Genomic DNA, 18,344 nt, shown 5'->3' with positions numbered 1-18,344 from the left:
GGGGGGGTGGGGTCCCCCCCTAGAATTCTTACCAGACCTAAAGGGCCAGGTATGACTTTTGGGGGAACATTTGCAGGGAGAATGATTCTACTTCGGTAGACCATTCTCCCCTCTCCAGCTGTGACTTGGGCTCAGCCGAGCCGAAGCATATGCGTTTGGCTCGGCTGAGCTGTTCAGCTGCCTTCGGCTGCTGTACGAGCTATAGTGACTAGCCCGTACAGCAGCCCTTCGTTTCCACTGAACCGAAGGTCTCCGGCAGCCGAAGTGAGCTGAAGGATTAGCCGAAGCTATGGCTATATCCTTTATCCCCTTTGTGAATAACTCTGAGTAGTTTCTCTTACATTTTCTGTGGTAATTATATATGCTTTACATATGTTCAGTATCTTTCATTTAAAGTATTGAAACCAGAGGCAGCAAAGCAACTAACATTTTCAGAAGTATATGCTCTCATTATGGTTGTACTGTAAATTGTCCCTTTCTCAACAGCATTGGTTGCATCCTTGGAGTGGGTCTTGTTCTTTGCTTCATGAGTCAAAGCAGTCAGACTGACAGCCGAGTCCATGTCTCAGCCACTCTCCGTAAGCTGTATGAATGTCTGGAGAACAGTGGTGAACAGAGCCGAGCTGTGCAAGAGGTAAAGGCATACAGTTTTAGGGCCAGTTCACTGGGCAGTACCATGCACTAGGTGCGTTGCAATTCATTTGAATGGCACCCAAATGTACCTCTTGGCAGCTGAAAAATTGGAGCAGCCCGCAGTATTACAATACCATGTGTTGCAATGCAGTGAAAGAGTAGTGCTACTTTTTTCCACAGCAACTTGTGGTATCATGCATTTTGCTGCACACAAATTGTGGAACCAGCACACGATGATCTTCCAAAGAAATTCAAACTTTATTCCACATGCATCTACACAAGGCACAACCGCTGACACGTTTCTGCCTTATTCGGCCTTAGTCATTGCATTAGTGCGCCATTCAAATGAATGGCAACACACCTAGTTCATGGTATCATGGTTTAGTGCAATGTCTAGGTATGAACCAGCCCTAACTCATCACTATTTGTACAAACATATAAAAATTACAGTGCAGTCAAATAAAAAAAAACACTGAAAGACTTGAGATGCCTACAGAGAGCACGGTCTTCCTGGCCAGTACTTCAGTTTTTTTAATTTAGGCATTGTTGTTATAGAGCATCAATACGACCCACTTTCCTTTGTCACTAATCTAGGGATCTGAGAACACCTTGCTTATGATACAGGAGAGGAGATTCCCAAAGACAGTGGGGGAATGTATCAAAATTGTAGCAGAGAATGGAGCAGTTGGCAATAGTAACCAATCAGCTTCTCTTTTCAGTTTGTTCAGTTAGGCTTTGAAAATGAAAGACATAAGCTGATTGCCATGGACAACTGCTCCAGCTTTGATAAATTCCCCTCTATGACTGAAGAATCCTTGCTTTACTCTCTTTGCTTTTGTGTTAAATGTCAGGCAAATATAAATAGTCAATATTTTATATTGTACAGTAGCTTATAATATAAAAGCAGAGGACCTGTATGTCCCATATAATATATTAGTAGAAGAAAAGTGGATCTGAACTCCACAACTGAACTCACACCCTAATTTTTTATAAAAATGGTATACATTTTTTGATAAATTGCATACCACATAATAAAAGGCATGAGTCAGTATATGCACAACCCTCTCCATTACCCTTTACCATAAAATAGAGCAATGTTGTTCCCACACAGCACACACGCCTCCGAACACCTTTAAGCCCCCATTCACACCTAGGTGTATTGTAATATGCGCGTCTGTCGCGCGACCGTCACGCGTTTTTTTTACCGCGATTCGCGGTAAAAAAAGTCGCGCGACCCCAAAGGCTACTTGGCAGTATCCCAATGGAAAACGGCCTACAAAACGGCCCAAAGTAGTCCCGGGACCTTTTCAGGCGTGGGCCGTTTTGTAGCGCGTTCGGGACGGGCGGAAATACGGCAAGGTGGGAACGAGTTTATTGACTCCAATGCAATTTATATTTTTGAGCGTTTTGTAGAGCGTTCTTCGAGCGTAGAACGCGCTACAAAACGTTCAGGTGTGAACGAGGGCTAACTGTTAAGGTGTTCTGGAGGCATGTGTGCTGTGTGGAAAGTGATGTAATCAATACATTTTATCGAATTTTTATAATAGATCCACATTTCTTCTACAGTATATTGTATTTCATGAATTTTTTGTGGAAGCATCTGCCTGTAAATATTTAGGATTTGAACCCCCCTCTAATATTGTTTTTTGCTTGGGATCCCACAGGTTGTATAGCAGCACAACCAGAGTGGGGCACAACCCACCTTATCAAGGCCTTACTACATCAGTCAGCAAATACATTTATTGTGAAATTGAATCTAATTCTTCTTACAAGACCTGTCTGTGCCTCTAGACCTGCTTGCAATATCTATCTTTTTTTGGAGAGTGCACCCAGTACAATGACAAGTGGGGAGGAATCCACCTTCCGCTATCATATATAGGTCTTTTTTTAATGAAAGCTCAAAGCTGCAGATTTGAGGATATGGAAAATACTTTTTAAATACCATTAATGTATTAAAGTTTTGAGTAATTGTGTTAACATATAATCTAATATTGTAGGTGCTGTCATACTCTGTTGCCTGTGTCTCAGTGTCAGCCTTCAGTGCTGGAGTTGTTGGTGCAGATGAAGCTGAGGAACACATGAATAAACTGAGAATACTGACAGAGCAGAACCAGCAGGTTAGTTTACACCCTGTGTATTTGATTAGATATCTGTGTATCCATGAATTCCTGTTTAGTTTTTTTATAGATATAGGCTTGTTTGTGTTGCAAATATTATGGATTATCTTTACTGCTGCAGACACCAGGTTTCGCTCTTTCTCTGGGAGCTATTGTTCATGGCTTGTCAGTATGTGGTCATGGGAAGGCAGAGGACCTGAACAATCGTTTGCTACCTGCCTGGATTAAGATCCTACTTGCAGAAGTAAGTGCTGGTTTTCTTTTCTGTAAATAATGATGATAAATAGTTGTCTACATAAACTTTCCATTATCTTTTAGGGTTGCCCTACTATGCAACGCTTAGCTTCACTTAATGGACTTGTGGCATTGGTAGGCTCTGAGTCTGCGCTTATACAGGTAAGTGACAAACTAAAATTATGAAAATGTGTTTATTAAACATAGGATGTATACTAAATATTACACGCTGTGCGATTTATGTGAGGAAAATGTGAAAAATAATTGAATCACTTTTGAAGAGAGATAGACATTTAAAGCAAACCTGTACATAAAGCTGAACTTAAGCAGATATAAAAGACACATATTAATGCAGCTTTGTAATCCTTAATAAATCACTAAATGTGTTTTTTTAAATGCAAGCACTGTATGTACCTGAATTTGACCTGGTGTCAGCCTTTTGCAGTCTCTGTACAGCAAAGCTAGAGTGCAAGATGAAGAAGCAGTACAAGAAACCAATCAGTTCATGTGCTGACAAGAAGCATGCTAATAAGAGGAAAAATCAGAGTGGCAGAGAGATAAACTCATTGATTTACTGCTTCACCTTTCACTATCCCATCTTAGGCTGGGGTGGGTCCAGTACAACCTGGGCTCAAAGGAAGTGGGTTGAATAATGCTGGCTGACAATAATGCTGACTGTGAGACTGAGGACATCTAGCTGCAGAACAGAGGTATTGCGGGGGACAGCTATTTTATATCTCGTTATTTTTAGCTGGAGTCCTGTCTTAAGAACCATGTTTTAAACTAAGACTGGTTCTGTGATGAGCCCACTGTGGTGCTAGAACATACCTCTTGTTCCAGCAAACCAGTTTCCCTTCTCTCCCACCAGGTCAGAGCACTGTTACACTGGAATTATATTGCTGGCTATCCAATTACTGTTAGTTTATAGGGTGGTTCCTCACTATAGGTATAATTTTACTCACCCTGGGTTCATGAGGTTTTTGCACACTCTCTCTCTCACATACTACAGCTGAAATCTGAAGCTATCCAGTCATCCTTGTTCCAAAGCAAGCTTAATGAAGTCATCAAAACAATTACTCAGGTAAGAAAGCTTTACTGTGGAATTAAATATTTGTATTAGATAGTGGTCCTGACTAGGGATGCACTGATATCGGTTTTCCGGTATCGATTACGAGTACCAATATATTTTATTTCGGTACTCGCTGATACCATATCCCTATACTGGAAGTCCCATTAAGGGCCAAATATTAAAAGGGTTTTGGGTTTTGTAAAGAAATGGTCTACGCTTACAGGGCAGAGCACCTGATATCTTGCTTGAACAAAGTGACTACCATTCCAGTGGAGGATCCCCCTTCATTCAAGGACCCCATGGATAAGAGACTGGAGGACCATGTTTGCACTTATGTGTTTAACTATACACCCAGTCCTGGTTCCCTTGCGGTCTCAAACCCTTGCTGACTGGTAAGAATCTTGCAGATGGGATTTGGCTGATGCCAGCATGGGCCAACAGATGGTGGATCACATGGATCAAATGGCTGTCTCCTTGAGTTTTATGTGTGACGTGTCACTGGATGTTAGCCACTTGCTTTCTCAAATCAGCCTCATGTCAGTGCACATTGGGCACAACACTTTGGCTGATTATTGGATGGTGGAAAAGGCTTCCAGGAAGGCATAACGCTGTATATCTTTTGTGGGCAACCATCTTTTTAGAAGTTCATTAGACAATGTCACTGTGGTAAGAACACTAACTTCCTGCAGGCTCAGAAGAGTATGGATCAGCCATATAAGGCTTTGCTTTCCTCCAAAAATGTGCCTATCCTACTCCACAGTCTGCTTCCACAAAGACTTCCTGGGGCAGTTCATACGTCACTGGCATCGGGTCCGTTTAAACCGGCGGAACTCTGTTTAAACTTGTAAAGCTGACTATCGGCTTTACAGTAGAAGCGATTCTGGTGGCAGAACCGCTGCCAGATCGCTTCTACAGGCCGGTAAATGGGCCCCCTCCCCCCTGCCTGACATCCCACTGTGTTTCCAGGGCTCCGCTGCCCCTCCTATGGGCCCGGGACCAGCTTCTCTGGTGTCGGGGGGGGGGAAGCTTGGGGAACGCCCGTTCACCGATCGCCTTCTTGTACTATGGGACCGGGAGGGATGCAGATTACATCACTTCCGGTCCCATAGCTGCCAATATTTATGCGTATCTCTAAACTAATGACCTGTGGGGGCTTTTAAAGCGTCATCTATGGACTTTTTGGGGTACTGAATTTTGTTGCAGTTTCACGGACGTACACTATTCTTAACCTGGGCAAGTTGGGTTTCTGTTTACTTGTTGTAACCTCATCTTTTATATTTTATTTTTTAAATGGGTGTTTTATTGTGTTTTGGGGCATTTAGGTGCATTTATCATTACATTTTGGGGTTTGATAAGGAGTTGTGCTAATAATATAAAAATTTGCAACTACAAGTAATTTTTAGGCCTAAAATGTGGATTATAACATGTATACAAAAAAAGGAAAAAAGGCCTCGGTCACTAAGGGGATAATGGCATGGCTATTGAAACCCAAATTCTGAAGAATAGGGGCATCTGTGAATTTGTGTTTCCTATGATGCTAACAGCTAGGAATGCTACTTCTCATAAGGTCTTTCATTGGAAATGGAAGGAATACTTTACTTGCTGTGAGTCTCTGGGCAGTCACCCTAGGAGTTTCTTCATGAGATAACCAGCCTGGAGCTGCTTCTGGCCCAGTGTTTGGCTCTCAGCATTTTCATGGCCCAGCTTTTTGCTTGATCAGTCTTGTTTCAGAGAGGTCTTTCATTCCTTGATTTATACCTTTGTACAGGGAGTCTTCTATGTAGCTCCCTCTGTTTGTTTACTTATGACTCCATTGTACCTGAATCTGGTTCTCTACGAGCTTCAAGGATCATCAAGTGAGCCCATTAGAGACATTCCTCTCTCTTCTCTCACGCACAAGGTGGTGTTTTTTTGTATGCCAGCATCTCTACAAAACTAATGTCTGAACTAGCGGCCTTATTCTGCAAGCAGTCTTTTTTGGTTTTACATAGGGACCAGGTGGCGTTGAGGTCCAGGACTTCCTTCTTGCCTAAGGTAGTTTCTGTCTTTTATCTTTACTAGGACATTTTCATCTCATCCCTCTGGCCATTTCCAGTTCACCAAAAACTAGTACTTGACTGTTAACAAAATTAATATGCCAGTATGTGAACATAAAATTACTTTGTTCCCACAGATCATTACCTTTTCTGGAGTAATTGGTCTGCAAACAAATGCTGCCTGGATTCTGGGCCACCTTCACTTATCCAGCCTTTCTTTATCTCAGAGCAGAACATCTGGTGAGTAGATCGTTTGCTGGTTGGCGTAGACATTAGAATCCTAAACTGCTGTCAGTCCATTTTCTCATGTCTAGTATTAAAGGGAAAGTGTGGTATAAACTTATCGCAAGTACCTTTTTTATCATATATATATATAATATATATTTGATCTGACAACATATTTCAAATGCTTGTTCTTTTATATTTTTGTCATTTTATTGTACACAAAGATTAACCAGTTGCGGACCTTGGGCATGCTACACACGCCAAAAAATGTAAATACAGCAGCTGTAGAAGCTGCTGCTGTCAAAAAACAAGCCTTCTGATATAGTATTTTTAAACATCTTTTTAGTCAAGAGACAGAGAAAGAGAGATACAAAGTAACATACAAAGTATGTTTTTTCTTTCTTGTCTATTAAGGGACACAGTAATTCAGGGGTAGGCAACCTCGGCTCTCCAGCTGTGCTAAAACTACAAATCCCATAAGGCATTGCAAGCCACAGGCATGACTCCCAGAGGCAGAAGCATGATGGGATTTGTAGTTTCAGCACAGCTGGAGAGCCAAGGTTGCCTACCCCTGCAGTAAGTCTTAGACATTTGAGTTATACAGGTTAGGACACTGGCAAACAAAAACCATTTAGCCAGCTTCTGTATAGCCCCAACAGTCCTGTCTTGACTTTTTGCTAGTGTCCTAAGAGGTTGAGCGCTTTTTCCTTTAGCTCTGCTGATAAAAACGTTGTCTTTTATTTTCATGTGAGATGCTCTGTATATATTTTTCTTCAACCAAGAATTTGAGAAATGCTGCTTGAATTCACCTCTCCCCAGTAGTTATCAGGATTGGCATATCCTCAGCAACAGATTTGGAATTCATACCCCAACCCCCGCTGGACTGGGTGATTGCTGGGCTAGCATGGAAAGTGTTGTAGGGCACTGGGTTCCACATTGTGGTGCTTTCTAGATCTGAGTGTACTGTTTTAGGTTTCCAGAGTGCTTTCCAGGTCCAGAGCCATGGTACAACCCCAGATGTGACCCTGTCTCTGACGGACTTTGTGAGTAGGCCATGTGGGACATGCACTGGCAGTTATCCAACTATTGGGACAATTGGGCAGCTTTATTATTCCTATTTTCCTTTGTTTTATGAGGAAAGGGTCAACACTGAAGGGCTGAACGATATTGCACTTTATTAAAGGGAGTGTTATGTACCCCACACTCTTTTTGACCACCAATTCAGCATGAGGTAAGTCTCCTGTTAATTTTTCTACTTGCAAGCGACATGGGGATGTTCCTCGTTTGGTCTTTGTTGTCAGACTTCAGTGACTTGCTCACATATGGCCATGTGAGCCTTTCTTGCTTTCAACAGCCAGTTCGTACATACGTAAGGTTTAACCCTAAGCTACATTGTTCCTGCCTTGCAGCACAAAATGTCAGATCCCAGACAAACGGGGAGCAGTCCCACTGTAACAGGCCCTTGCAGCTCTTGATCCACTAGCAGCTCAGGTGCTGCCTGTAGTCTTTCCTATAAAGGGCCTGACACCAACAGCCTGAAACGTTGTCCACTACACAGTCCTTACACTCCTCGAAGTCTTTCTTAACTTTGTCAGGTGTGGCTTCCTCTTTGGCTTCCTACCAGGAGGATTTACCCACAGTAATGCAGGATTTAATGGCCACTGAGCCTTCTGCTATAAGACTCTGAAATCCTTAATGAATGATATTGTGCCTGTGGAACCTCAAGCAGCTGTGCTTACTCACAGGCTTACCGAGACTATTTTAGCTTTCTTTGATGCTGTGCAGCCTGCAACTTGTACCGGTGCTGCAGTTTGTTTAGGATCTCTTAGAGGCCCTTAGGATACTAAGACTTCCTGATGCACCCGTTAGTCCCAGATGTCGTTTAAGCTTTACACTCCTACTAAACGTTTGGCATCTCTATACAAATTTGTTGAGTCTTTAATTAATAAATGGTCTGTTCCTCCTGTGGGCCCGGCAGTGTCTCATCTCAAGAACTTCGGTAAAGTTGCAAACTTAACCTTGCAGTAGGGCTACCCCTGTACTCAAAGGGTTAAGTGCTTGTTTTGTCTAGGGGGCTCAAATAAAGCAGTTTTACTTTAACTCCCATGGGGGTCAGCACTCACCTCTCTCCCCTCCGCACCAGCTATGGACTGTCCCTCAACGTCACATCTAATGCTGGCCAATGGACCTTAATTGTGATGATGTCAGCAGTCCATAGACTGCCAGAGCCCAGGGAAGAAGAGGCTGCGGGACTGATCTAGCAGCCCAGAGGGAGCCAGTAGGACCAAGAATCAGGTGAGTAATTTGAGTCCCCTGGAGAAAACAAGTACTTATTAAGGTAAGGTTGTGATTTTAATAAAGTGCTAATGATTCCTGTGGTGGGATTAGGGATGTTTGTGACATGTGCTTTAGTGTGTTGGAACATGTGTGTTGAAAGGCAAATGTACCCTAAAAGGAAGTTTCATTTTAAGTTAATTTTAGTGTATCATCTTTCATATCTGCATGAATTTCCACTTTAAAAGAAATCTTTATTTTGTCAGTTGTTGTGTACCATATTTCATATCTGTATTTTCTCTGTTTTTCTTCTAGTACCTCCCGATTTTAGCTACTTGCCCGAAAGAAGCCTAATACGAGTTATTGCAGATTTCCTCATTTCAGCTGGCAAAAAAGGTACAGTTCACCTCTCCTTCAACCGTCTACACCTGCAGTAATGTTAGCATTGTGGAGATCTTGTTTACCCAAAGTAGAGAGAACCCTGTAACTCTGTTCTCAGCAGGAGTCACATTAGATACAAATAACATTTTCTAAAGTTTCTGTTTTCTTTAACCAGTTGACATCCGCGGTGTAACCGGCGCCGGCGGCGAACGAGCACATATAGACGATCGGCGGGCTATGGAGCCGCTAATCGCCTATATGTGAAACAACCCGCAAATGCTGCAGTGCCGTCCGTTTTTTTACTACGGGCGGACGGCAAGTGGTTAATCAATCAGTTTCATTGCCTTTCTGATATAATACATAAAGAAGGATTTGGGGCATACAGGGGGTGGTAACATAACAGATTCAGATTTTTTTTTTTTTGTAATTCTTGATTTCCAAGCATGGGCAACATTGCGTATACAAACATAAGATTTGTCACATCCAACAAATTGTCAAATACTAGAACAAGCAATAAGGCACTTCAAACAGGGCATCATGAGCATATATAGATTATAAACATGCCAACCCAAACATAGAGCATCCTAGTTAAACCCAGTTAACATCGATCTTTAAAAATGTATGAATATCAAGGATCTGCTACTGAATTCCAGAACTTTTTGCAAATGTTTAGTAATGTTTTGGGCTTCCTCAGATGGGCGCAGCAATCCTCCTTTAATTTTTTTACTAACTTAATTAATTTTACAAAATTATGGGTTGTCTTCCTGTGGGCACCTAGTTTTACACCTCTGCCCCTAATTACATAGTTTCACAACAAATGGGGGAATATAAGGGTTTTTGGAGGGGTGTAAATGACCATGCAAGAGACATTTGTTGTGAAATTAATTAACTTTACAGCTATTTATAGCTCAATCGCTCAGCAGTTGAGCTTGTGCAGCGTTCAAGTCAGCTACACGCTTGAAAACATAAAGCAAAAAGGAGCGCCTCCATATTGTAAAACAGTATTTAATAAAAAGAAGGCACACAGCCAGAGTCTTCTGCCCCCAAGTATTCCACCTGTGGAATACTTGGGGGCAGAAGACTCTGGTTTAACATCAATACTCCAGCTCGTCTTTGTACGTTATTTCGTTTACCCATCCTTGTTACATGCCTGTGTTCTACAGTTGTTTGTAAGTACAGCCCTAGCTGTGTGCCTTCTTTTTATTAAATACTGTTTTACACTACAGAGGCGCTCCTTTTTGCTTTGTTTTCCAGTTTGACGGTTGCCCTGACCAGTGGGAGCTGCATAACTAGTGTTACTAGCTTGTGTGCATACAATTCGCGGGTGCTAGCGCCGGTGTTTTTTTGCTTTTCAGCTACACGCTTGCCAGCAACAATCGCTCTGCCTTCACTTATATGACATGGCTATAAATCATTGAAGGAGAATGATTTGCCAGCCTAATGATGTAGCACTAGTTTAACCTGTAGGAGCAACAAATTGCTTCTTGGCAAATCACCAGCAATTCTATTAATTACATTGCTAGCTACAAATTGCTGTTAATCAGTGACATTTGTGATTTGTAACAGCAGGAGTTTGCTGCTACAAAATCGTCCGTTTGGCGTGGCCCTTTAACATGGCTCTTAAATTTCCATAGCAGTGTGTATGGGGTGTATTATCATCCTAGAGAATGGAAATATGTTAAGGGAACAGAATTTGTAAAACCTGGTTCTGTGAAATAGGCTCATACTCTCTTGCTGTTAAATACATTGAGAGTTGTTCTAGAGTTGCTCTATCACCGTATTCACAATGCCCTTTTGTTGAAAATTAAAAATTCGGGTACTAAAAATAGTGTTGGGCTGGATGTCGAGCGTGAGTTTGACTCGAACATTGCTAGTTCGTGTGTTCGCTGAACACACAAACTATAAGGGTGTTCGGCGGTCTGTTCGACCGCTGAGCGCCCCACCAGGCAATGCGCCTTGTGAAGCTCTAAGTGGCTAATGGCTTGCACCTGACCACTGTGCCAGATCAGGGCTCAGTACTCTGTAAGAGCCATGATTGGGCAAAGCCATGATGACTTTGCCCAATCTTGGCTCACCTGTCAGATGATGTGACTACACAGTTGGGCGGAGCTAGCTGTCACCGCTAGCTCCGCCCCAAAAAAAATTCCTGCATCTGTCAAAATGCCATTATGCAGCAGTTGTTCGTTGCAAGCAGACGGGACGGCGGTTGTTTTTTTATTTATTTTTTATTTTTTATTGCTTTATTTTTTATTTCGTCGAGTCGTCGTTGACAACACTGGATTACGTTGGGTAATTTGTTTTGTTTTGTTTTTTTTTAAATAAAGGATTTGTCAAAATCCTTTGTGTTTTTTATTACCCCCCTTACTCATTCACAATGGGGGGAGGCAGCATCTGGGTGCTCCTTTTATTAAAGGGGTACCCTGATGTGAATAAGCCCCCTGCCTGTACCCCCACAACCAATGCCCCAGGGCTTGTGGAGAAGAGGCCCTTGTCCCCATCAGTTTTTTTTTAAAAAGCACCCTCCCAATGCCGAGGGCATGTGGCCTGGTGAGGGGAGTGTGCCCCCCTTTCTGGCCCTGCCAGGCCTATGCTCGGATCAAGTGTCTGGTATGGAATTTTAGGTGGGACCAACACACTTTTTTAAAAAACATTTTTAAATATGGTCCCTCCTAACATTCCTACCAGACCTAAAGGTATTGTTTGGGAGGGGGAACTGCACGCTTTAAGAATAAAAAAATTAGAGTTTTGCTGCAGCAGGTTCTATACAAAGTACAGATTTTGCCACTATACAGGCAGGTTAAGGGGACCCCCCCAGGCACAATATTTAAAGGATTTTTTTTTTTTTTTTATTTGTTACCTTTTATGCAATGTTAAAACCACTGCTCCTTTAAAAACTGTATTTTTTAAAAGTTGTTTTTTCATTAATTTCCCGGATCCCCATACACCTTTTATGTCCAATAAATTGCATATAAGGCTTCAAAATGGGGACATTTGATTTTCAATGTTCTACCCCCATAGACTTGCATTGAGTTTTAATACAAACTTTCCCCATGTTCAAAAGTTTGTATTCGAACTAAACAGAGGGGTGTTCGGCCCATCACTAGCTAGAAGCATCTAAAATATTAGCATTGCATAGGTCAGTGATATTACTGGCATGCTACAGCAGTACTGGTGAATTCTAAAATTGTGATTTAACTCTGCAAATGTTGCTGTAATTGTGATTTGCTTACTTCAGTGTTAAACTGCTTTTTTAATGTGGTGTATCTGTTATTTTGTCTTTGTAAGTTGCAGTAAAAAAAATGTACTGTTATTTTCTGCAGAGAGAGCCTGGTTTATACATTCTTTTACAATAATCACTCTGTGTAAGGGCTCAGGTGTCAAGCATCTGGGATGGAAGATGTGGTCATAGGAGAGCCCAACAAGCACTTGTGTGCATTTCTTTTCTTGATTGTATATCGCAGGACACATTCGAGTTAATTCTTCAATAGATAGGTTATGCGGCTACCTTCAGGTGATTAGACACTGACAAATAAATCAAATCTGCCCACCGGAAAGGTTAAGATTGAACGGGGCATATACTTTTCAAGTGACTGCGCTGGGAGGCACCAATACTAGTATCTGTGTGGGCTCTCAGGTGGCTAGTGGGACTCTCTGGTGGCATCCAGTGCTGCCTCTGTGGTGCCCAGTTGCGGGCTCTGTGGTGCCCAGTTGCGGGCTCTGTGGTGATCAAGCACTCACCTCCCCTCACTCCTGCCTGCTTCCCTCTCTCTGATCCTCTCCGGCCGCTGCTGATGCCGCGCCATGTAGGAGAACTGACACTGCTATGCTAGGAGGAGGCTGAGGAGCCTCTTACCTAGAGCAGCACAAGGCATGTTGGGACCCCCTCAACTGTGGGTTGCGACCCACTTTTGGGTCGTGACCCACAGGTTGAGAACCACTGCTCTAGGGAATCCTACTGAGCATGCACCACACATTTTCCTTCCTGGCCCGCACTGAGCTGGCTAAACAGGCTGCTCCGGCTGCGGCAAGGGAATCCAGATCTCTACCAACCACTGTGCCGGGTTATTGCTGCTGCCTACAGTGTTGGCTCAGCAGGGGTCCTCCTTTACAATTGTAATTACTGGGGACTGTCCCCTCAGGCAATGGCAGATCATAGGCACGGGAGGTGTGGATGTCAGGCTCTGAGGCCTGGTTCTGTGGGAGGGTCATGTCCCTGTTTGGCTTCTTGGGACACTTTCTGCTAGCATTATGCTGTGCTCGTTCTCCCCTATACTACCCACGTCAGGTTTCTTCTCAGTACCCTCAAGGGTACCCTCCTCTATCTTGTCTAGAGAAGAATGTACTGCTCTAATGATGGAATTTGTGGGGAAAATATCTGTGTTTTTGGAGTCCTCAGACTTGAAGGGTAAAGGTTGTGTGTGTGTGTGTGTGTGTGTGTATGTGTCCCTCCTTTTTGGTAACAGCTCACTCTACTTAGGAGTGTTAGTACTTCTTTGGCCTTTCTGCATGGGGCTGGGCTGAACAGAGAAAGGAGAAGCAGCACAGTAATAGACTCCTCTCTCTGTTACTCTTTTTCTTCATATCAGCATGATTGCTATCAGCACAAGAATTGATTGACTTCATGTGCTGCTTCTTCCCCTCACACTTCAGCCCTGCTGTACAGGGACTGCAAGAAGTTGATACCAGGTCAAATTCAGCTACTTACACTTCTTGAATTTAAACAGTACATTTAATGATTTTTGCTGGTCTGTTATGTCACTATATTTTTGTATCATTCATTGCAGGCCCTGAACTGATGCCTACATCTCTGGTCAAGGTGTGCACATCTTCTATTGCTGCCGCAGCTGATGACTATCAGTATCCTCCTGTCAACTGGGCATCTATTCTTGCTCCCCTAATGAGGCTTAATTTTGGTAATTTTTGATTCACAGAATGTTTCTAATAGAATGTTGCCTGTGTCACTCTGGTAACCCAGAGTAAATAATTAGCTAGTGTGTTCATTAAGAAAATGAAATGCAGTATACATAGTTGTTGATGTTGTCAGCATGGACAGTTCAGATATTTTCAGTGCCCCACTTAGTCTTCTATATGGTATTTTTGCAAAGTTCCAACACAACAAACTCTAACTTTTACATGATATTTAGAGACTGCCTTTCTTTTCCGAAGCAGGTATAGAGAAAGGATAACCATACTGGTTATGGTGAGAAATGACTAAATGAATCAAATAGCCCCACCAACCAAATCAGTGTGTAGCACAATAGAGCCTTCTTAGAACAAAACGTATTCACATCTTTCATTATTTCCATTGCATCTTTTCATTCACATCATCCATTATCAGTGCAGTGTATGGAAAGCAGGGTTTCTACTGTGCTACACACTGGTTTCCATTGGAGAGCTTTTTGATTCCTTTAATCCCGTCTAACTATAATCTTAATAGGTATATTTTGTCTTTGGGTCCAAAGTCCTAAGTTCATCAAAGCCATAGTTCCTAAACACTGCACTGATGATGGCCATAAAACCTGAAACCATTGCATGCAGTTTGAATATTTGAATAATGGCTCTATATTACACTAGCAATTCTGGTGCATTCGATCATTGGGACGTCAGGGAATGATTTTCATGCCCCTACACATTAATATGAGGAATAATTCTCCTATTTTTTGGATTTGTGATGTAATGGGGCATATGAATACCTCCTGTTCTAAGAAGGTTCTACTGTGCTAAGCAGGCAGACACAAATAGATAAATACGCTGATCAAACATGTTCCTGGCATTAAGCTTCCATTCACACTTCGCGTTGCATGAACGTGTGACAAAGCGTGTCAAAACGTGCGCCACACTTGTGGTGCTGCTACTTGTTAATGGCACCCCGAACACGGCCGGTAAAACGTATATTTTTTCCCGTGCGTAGACACGTTTCTAAAGCGTGGGGGAAAAGACACAGTACATTCACAGCTGAAAATGCTGCATTAGCTACTTTGCCGTGTTTGTTGCACATGCGTTAGCCATTGAATTCAATGGGTGACGCATGGCAAAAAACGGGCATGAATGGGCGTTTGTGCACATTTCTGCATCGTGTAGTGTGAACGGAGACTAAAGGATGTCAAAATACTGCTAACAGACACATTGGGACTTGATAGCAGCACATAACTATGTTAGCTGCATGTGCTCCCCATGCTGCACTGTCTAATTTATAGTGCATTTTTTTTACCAGTTGTCAGTGTGATTTTGTTCAGCACGAAAAAAATCAGTAAATTTATACAATATTAGTTAGATATGATTAGTATTTTTACTTTTATTCTGTTTTATTTAATTTTTTTTGTGTTAACATGCAAACAAACATCTGTCACAAGCACATGTTTCTTCATATAGTGCCTTAAATTTGGGGGTTCTTTTTTTTTTTTTTAAACAGGTGAAGAAATCCAGAAACTATGTGTGCGGATAGCAGTGACTCAGGCCCAGTCCTCCCAGAATGCAGCTGTGCTCCTTGGAATGTGGCTGGTTCCACCCTTAGCTTACAGTCTTACTGTGAGTTTTTCCTTTCAGCTCACTCTTAGAAGTGATAGTACCAAAGTGTCAAAGCAATATTACCGATTTACTAAAGTGTTTTATTTTAAAGCTGAACTCCAGACAAACAGCTAAATACACAGATGAAATGAAATATGGCAGCTGTTTTACCTGTCAAAGCTAGGGTTGCCACCTGTTCCGGATTCACATGGACAGTCCGGGTTTTCAGTCCTGTATGTGCTGTTTCTGGGTTGAAACCCGGAAACAGCAGATACAGGAGTCAAAGCCCAGAGTGTCCAGGTGAATCCGGGACAGGTGGCAACCCTAGTCAAAGCATTTGTACTTCTGTTATCCAGTCCTGAGATTTACACAGCACAGCCCTGTCTAACAGGAGAAGTAATGTGATTTTTTTTTTTTCCCCAGTCTGTGACTGGCCATTGAAAAGAGAAGCAGCACACTGAACTACTTATGTCTCTGTCACTCTGTTTCCTCCTTTAATTTCATCCACTAGATAGGTACTGCGTAATAGCAAGTATAATTTCTGCAGCATTAGCAGAAAAAAAACACATCCTTAGGGAAGCTGTAAATCACATCAATCTCCCCAAAGAGAAACCATAACTTGTATGTCCACAACTAATCATGCTAGTTGTTTCATTTGCATTGGAAAGGAGTTCATATATTAAAGGTTTGGGCAAATCTCATCAGACATAAAATTAATGACTACAGTGTGCTGTTAATATGTGCAAATACACTGTAGTCATTAATTTTATGTCTGATGAGATTTGCCCAAACCTTTAATATATGAACTCCTTTCCAATGCAAATGAAACAACTAGCATGATTAGCGTAGCACATGTATATAGCATTTTTGGCGTAATATGGTATTCTTCTCCAAAGAGGTTTGTCCACAGAAAATCACAGTTATCACCTTTTTATATTTGAAGAAAAGAAAGCCCGTGTGATCATTTTGTTTAATTGCCCCAAACATACACATAACACAAAAGCCAATTATATGATAACAGACCCAACTATTCTGTGTAATAAAACATTTAGGGCCCACTCACACCTAAGCGCAGTATTGTGCGATAGCGTGTGCTAATCCCAGGGTGTTGTACACTTAACACTACGCTTAGGTGTAAACGGGCCCTTTGTGAATTAGAAACATCATTTTCAATTTTAAAAACCAGCAAATACTGCACAGTATTGGAAATGTTGTGTTTTAGCAAATGAAAGCATATGTCCTTAATGTGGACAGTATGTGTTTTTATTATAGGTACAAACTTGCTCCTACCTGATTACCTCACTATCTCTGTGGATGAAGCATGTCTCTGAAGATAAGCTACAAACATTTGCAGATGTATTCATGATTACACAATTTGAAGCGCAAAAGAAGACCTACGATGTAGAGATGTCCAGGAACATTCTGCTGGGCCTGAGCCAGGCTATGAAGCTTCCCAGTCCCTCTCAGGCCTGTTGGAGTTTTCTGTGCAAAACCACAGAGAGGATCTTCCAGCTGTTACCAGATGTCATCCAGGTACACACAACTCTATCTGGTGTAGTTCTAGCTGCTTTTAGCATATATTAGCTAAATGCAAAAAAATGAGTTCAACATTTGAGGTACATGTATACCAAGAGAAGGATATTGATCTTAATTTTTAGCATAAGAACAATATTTTCCAGAATAATTGTCTTTTCAGGATATATACATTTGCTTATAGTGTGCCATCATATAAGAAAATAGGGTAGCACTGCAGATGTAATCTTGCTGATCATGCTCTGTTTCAAAATGGCTAGATGTGGGAGGTCAGGATCTCCATTTTGTTAAAGGAGATCCATGAGGTGAGGGATTTCCACTCATAATCATAGTTAGAGCCGATCTGTGACAAAGAAGCTGTCACAGGTTGGGTCTATCGATCGGGAAGTGAGTAGAAACGTGCCACCAATCTGTTCACTTCTCAATCGTCTCCCTGCAGTGAGCGGTGACTGTCAGTCACGGCTCCCCGCACAGATTCCCCCGCTCCAATCCCCCAGTGTGGAGGGGGCGGGCACAGCTGGCTCTGCCTCTAGAAAGGCAGAGCCCACTATTACTCACGCAGCTGGGTGGATCGCGATAGTATTGTCGGGATCCGTCCCGGCTGCGGCGCTCTCAGTATATCGCGGGCAATAGCCAGAGATATACTGAGCTTTGGGTCATGAGAGGACACTAGTATATGTCCTCCGTGACCCTAAAGAGAACTATGGGGAAAAACACTTGCCCCATAGTTCTCTTTTAATATACAGAAGACTCAGAAGTAGAGGTGAATTTTGAATTATCCTGGGAAACCAATGTGTTAGTTTGCTCTTAGCAATTGTAGCAAATCTTGGATGAAAACAAAATATAGAGCATACTGCATATGGCAGGAGTGGGATAAAGAAAGACAGAGCATGGCTTCCATTGATTGTTTGAACCAGATTTCTTCAAAGGGAATGTACTTGGAAGTAACATACTAGTGTAAGCCTCTGATGGAAGCTGTCATTATCTGAGTGTTGGGCCATAAAATAGTTGCAGGGAAATGTAGATGAACTCCGGCTTTAGGCCTGGTTCACACCTCTGTGTTTTTGACTAGTATAAAAAGCGCTTCAAAACATCCAATACAAGAAATCCCTTGATTTTCAATGGTTCCTGTTCACACCCGAGCAGCAAAATGCTATCTCTCACGAGCAGAGCCCTCCTATCTCCTGTTCTGAAATTGTATTGTTAATTGTATTGCCTCCCTCAGTTTTGTAAAGCGCTGCGGAAACTGTTGGTGCTATACAAGTCCTGTATAATAATCTTGCACATTTTCGTCCATTGACCGCAATGCTTCTTAAGCTGCCGGTCAAAACGTGC

At 42.2% G+C, this 18,344-nt stretch overlaps 1 protein-coding gene across 1 annotated transcript in view; it reads left to right on the top strand.

Annotated features, from left to right (window-relative positions):
• The window catches only part of FOCAD (focadhesin), an 86,930-nt gene that overhangs the window by 63,521 nt on the left and 5,065 nt on the right, over positions 1 to 18,344 (top strand). Inside the window, exons 22-31 of the mRNA XM_018565465.1 lie at positions 487 to 634; positions 2,631 to 2,750; positions 2,872 to 2,994; positions 3,069 to 3,146; positions 3,994 to 4,065; positions 6,227 to 6,329; positions 8,904 to 8,984; positions 13,754 to 13,882; positions 15,382 to 15,497; positions 16,749 to 17,009. Coding sequence (XP_018420967.1) covers positions 487 to 634; positions 2,631 to 2,750; positions 2,872 to 2,994; positions 3,069 to 3,146; positions 3,994 to 4,065; positions 6,227 to 6,329; positions 8,904 to 8,984; positions 13,754 to 13,882; positions 15,382 to 15,497; positions 16,749 to 17,009 — 1,231 coding nt within the window. The remainder of the gene's footprint in view (positions 1 to 486; positions 635 to 2,630; positions 2,751 to 2,871; positions 2,995 to 3,068; positions 3,147 to 3,993; positions 4,066 to 6,226; positions 6,330 to 8,903; positions 8,985 to 13,753; positions 13,883 to 15,381; positions 15,498 to 16,748; positions 17,010 to 18,344) is intronic.

The sequence above is a fragment of the Nanorana parkeri genome, unplaced genomic scaffold, assembly GCF_000935625.1.
Source record: "Nanorana parkeri isolate BGI_ZX_2015 unplaced genomic scaffold, ASM93562v1 scaffold850, whole genome shotgun sequence".
Lineage (NCBI taxonomy): Eukaryota > Metazoa > Chordata > Amphibia > Anura > Dicroglossidae > Nanorana > Nanorana parkeri.
The sequence above is the reverse complement of the archived record's forward strand: the minus strand, read 5'-3'. Positions and strand labels throughout refer to the sequence as shown.